Raw genomic sequence first — 1,962 nt, 5'->3', positions numbered from 1 at the left:
GGGGACCAGGTTGCTGGGCAGGCTAGGAGGGGCTGAAGGGGCTCCGGACACTGTCCCGATCCAGACAGGGGATGCAGAGAGTGAGAGATAGTTCTCCTGTAACTGGGCTTGGGTCTAGATCAGGGAGAAGTGGGTGCTGAGGGCTCCCCTGTGCCCATGGGTCCCGTCATGGAGATGGGCTGGCATGTCCGATGTCTGTCCCACCAGCATTTCAGGCCTCCCCCATCCAGCCCCAGCCTCTCCCAGCCACAGGCACTGGTGCCCACAGCCCTAGAAGGCCATTGCTCTGAGCTCACCTGAGTGATGGGTGCTACCCAGGCATTCTTTAAGGAAGTTCTGCTGGGTACCTATCCCTATTCTCTCTCTTTTTTTTTTTTGAGACAGAGTCTCATTCTGTCACCCCAGGTAGAGTGCAATGGCATCATTGTCTCACTGCAACCTCAAACTCCTGGGCTCATGTGATCCTCCTGCTTCAGCCTTCCTAATAGCTGAGACTACAGGCTCAAGACATGATGCTCAGCTAATTTTTTCCATATTTGGTAGAGACAGGGTCTCACTCTTGCTTAGGCTGGTCTTGAACTCGACCTCATGTGATCCTTTGGCCTTGGCCTCCCAGAGTGCTAGGATGACAGGTGTGAGCCACCGCCCGGCCTATCCCTCTTCTTTTGTGCCGGGTGTTTATTGCATTTTGAGCAGAGCTGAAGGAAATCCAATCGGTATGTGCAATTCTGCCAGGGTCAATTTTGAGCTGCTGAACCAACGAGAGTGGCCAGGTGGGCAACCCCTACAGCCTACCTTCCCTCTGCTTAGCTCCCTGGAGGCCTGAGGCACCTAGTGTCCATGCCCCCCTGTTGGGCTCAGGCCCCTGCACCCACCTGGTAGGTCACAGGCAGGTGAGCAGGGGGTCTGAGCCCAAATTGAGGCCCACTGGCCGGGGCTGGTGGGGGGCCAAGGACAAGGCAAGAGAGGGAGCCGGAAATGGGAGGAAGGGCCTGGATGTACTGGGGGTTCCAGGGGCCCTCCGCGGGGGGGAGCAGGGTGGGGTGGATGAACTAGGGACCAAGCAGGAGTGATAGGGGCAGGAGGAAGGTCTGGACTAGGGGAGGGTGGTGGGCAGCCCAAAAGTGGCACCGGTGCTAGTCCCAGAGCTGAGGAGGAGGGTCCCCAAGCTGAGCCCATGGGAGACCCGTCCGGCGGCCCAGGCTGAGGATGCAGAGGGCTATTACTGACAGTTGGTCCTCAGTCCCCCGAAAACATAAGGACTTGAGTAGATTTTGACTCCTGGCCTTGACCGCGGTCGAGGCTCAGACAGCGCCCCCTGCAGCGCCTGTGTCCCGCCACAGTCGCGAGCCCGGACCCCAGCATCCCTGCCCCCACACCGCCCCCGGCCTCGCGTGGTCCCCCTAAGCCCCTCCCTGGGCTGCCGCCTCCTCCCGCTCACCCCGCCGGTCCCCGCAGTGCCTCCCCTGCGGCCCCGGGGAAGAAGGGCGCTGCTTCGGGCCCAGCATCTGCTGCGCGGACGAGCTGGGCTGCTTCGTGGGCACGGCCGAGGCGCTGCGCTGCCAGCAGGAGAACTACCTGCCGACGCCCTGCCAGTCCGGCACGAAGCCCTGCGGGAGCGGGGGTCGCTGCACCGCCGCCGGCTTCTGCTGCGACACCGGTGAGAGCGGGGCTGGGGGGCTGGGACTGGCCGGGTTGGGGGCGTTCTGGGAGGGACGGGACCCGGGCGGGGCAGGAAGGCGGGTGCAGTGAGACCCCGGAGCTGCGCCCATCCCAGGCTCCCGCGCTCACACCGTCCTCCCGGCAGAGAGCTGCGTGGCCCAGCCCGAGTGCCGCGCCAGCGACGGGAGCAACGCCACGCGGCTGGACGCGCCCGCCGGGGCCTTGCTGCTGCGACTGGTGCAACTGGCGCGGGCGCCCGAGCTCGCCGAGCCCGCGCAGCCGGGCCGCTACTGAGCTCGC

At 64.2% G+C, this 1,962-nt stretch overlaps 1 protein-coding gene across 1 annotated transcript; it reads left to right on the top strand.

Annotated features, from left to right (window-relative positions):
- Positions 1 to 718: 718 nt before the first annotated feature.
- Positions 719 to 1,956, top strand: LOC105827548 (neurophysin 2-like). The gene is made up of 4 exons (XM_012665740.1): positions 719 to 773; positions 862 to 878; positions 1,459 to 1,660; positions 1,808 to 1,956. Exons 1-4 carry the CDS (start codon positions 719 to 721, stop codon positions 1,954 to 1,956), a joined length of 423 nt encoding a protein of 140 aa, XP_012521194.1.
- Positions 1,957 to 1,962: the final 6 nt, after the last annotated feature.

Source organism: Propithecus coquereli, unplaced genomic scaffold (genome assembly GCF_000956105.1).
Source record: "Propithecus coquereli isolate 6110/MARCELLA unplaced genomic scaffold, Pcoq_1.0 Scaffold122, whole genome shotgun sequence".
Classification (NCBI taxonomy): Eukaryota; Metazoa; Chordata; class Mammalia; order Primates; family Indriidae; genus Propithecus; species Propithecus coquereli.
The sequence above is the reverse complement of the archived record's forward strand: the minus strand, read 5'-3'. Positions and strand labels throughout refer to the sequence as shown.

What these genes read in the sequence shown, in the direction of transcription:
- LOC105827548 (XM_012665740.1), top strand. Translation starts at nt 719, where the DNA reads ATGTGCAATTCTGCCAGGGTCAATTTTGAGCTGCTGAACCAACGAGAG. An exon ending in CGGCTTCTGCTGCGACACCG is followed by an intron (nt 1,661 to 1,807) that starts GTGAGAGCGGGG and finishes TCCTCCCGGCAG; the next exon opens with AGAGCTGCGTGGCCCAGCCC.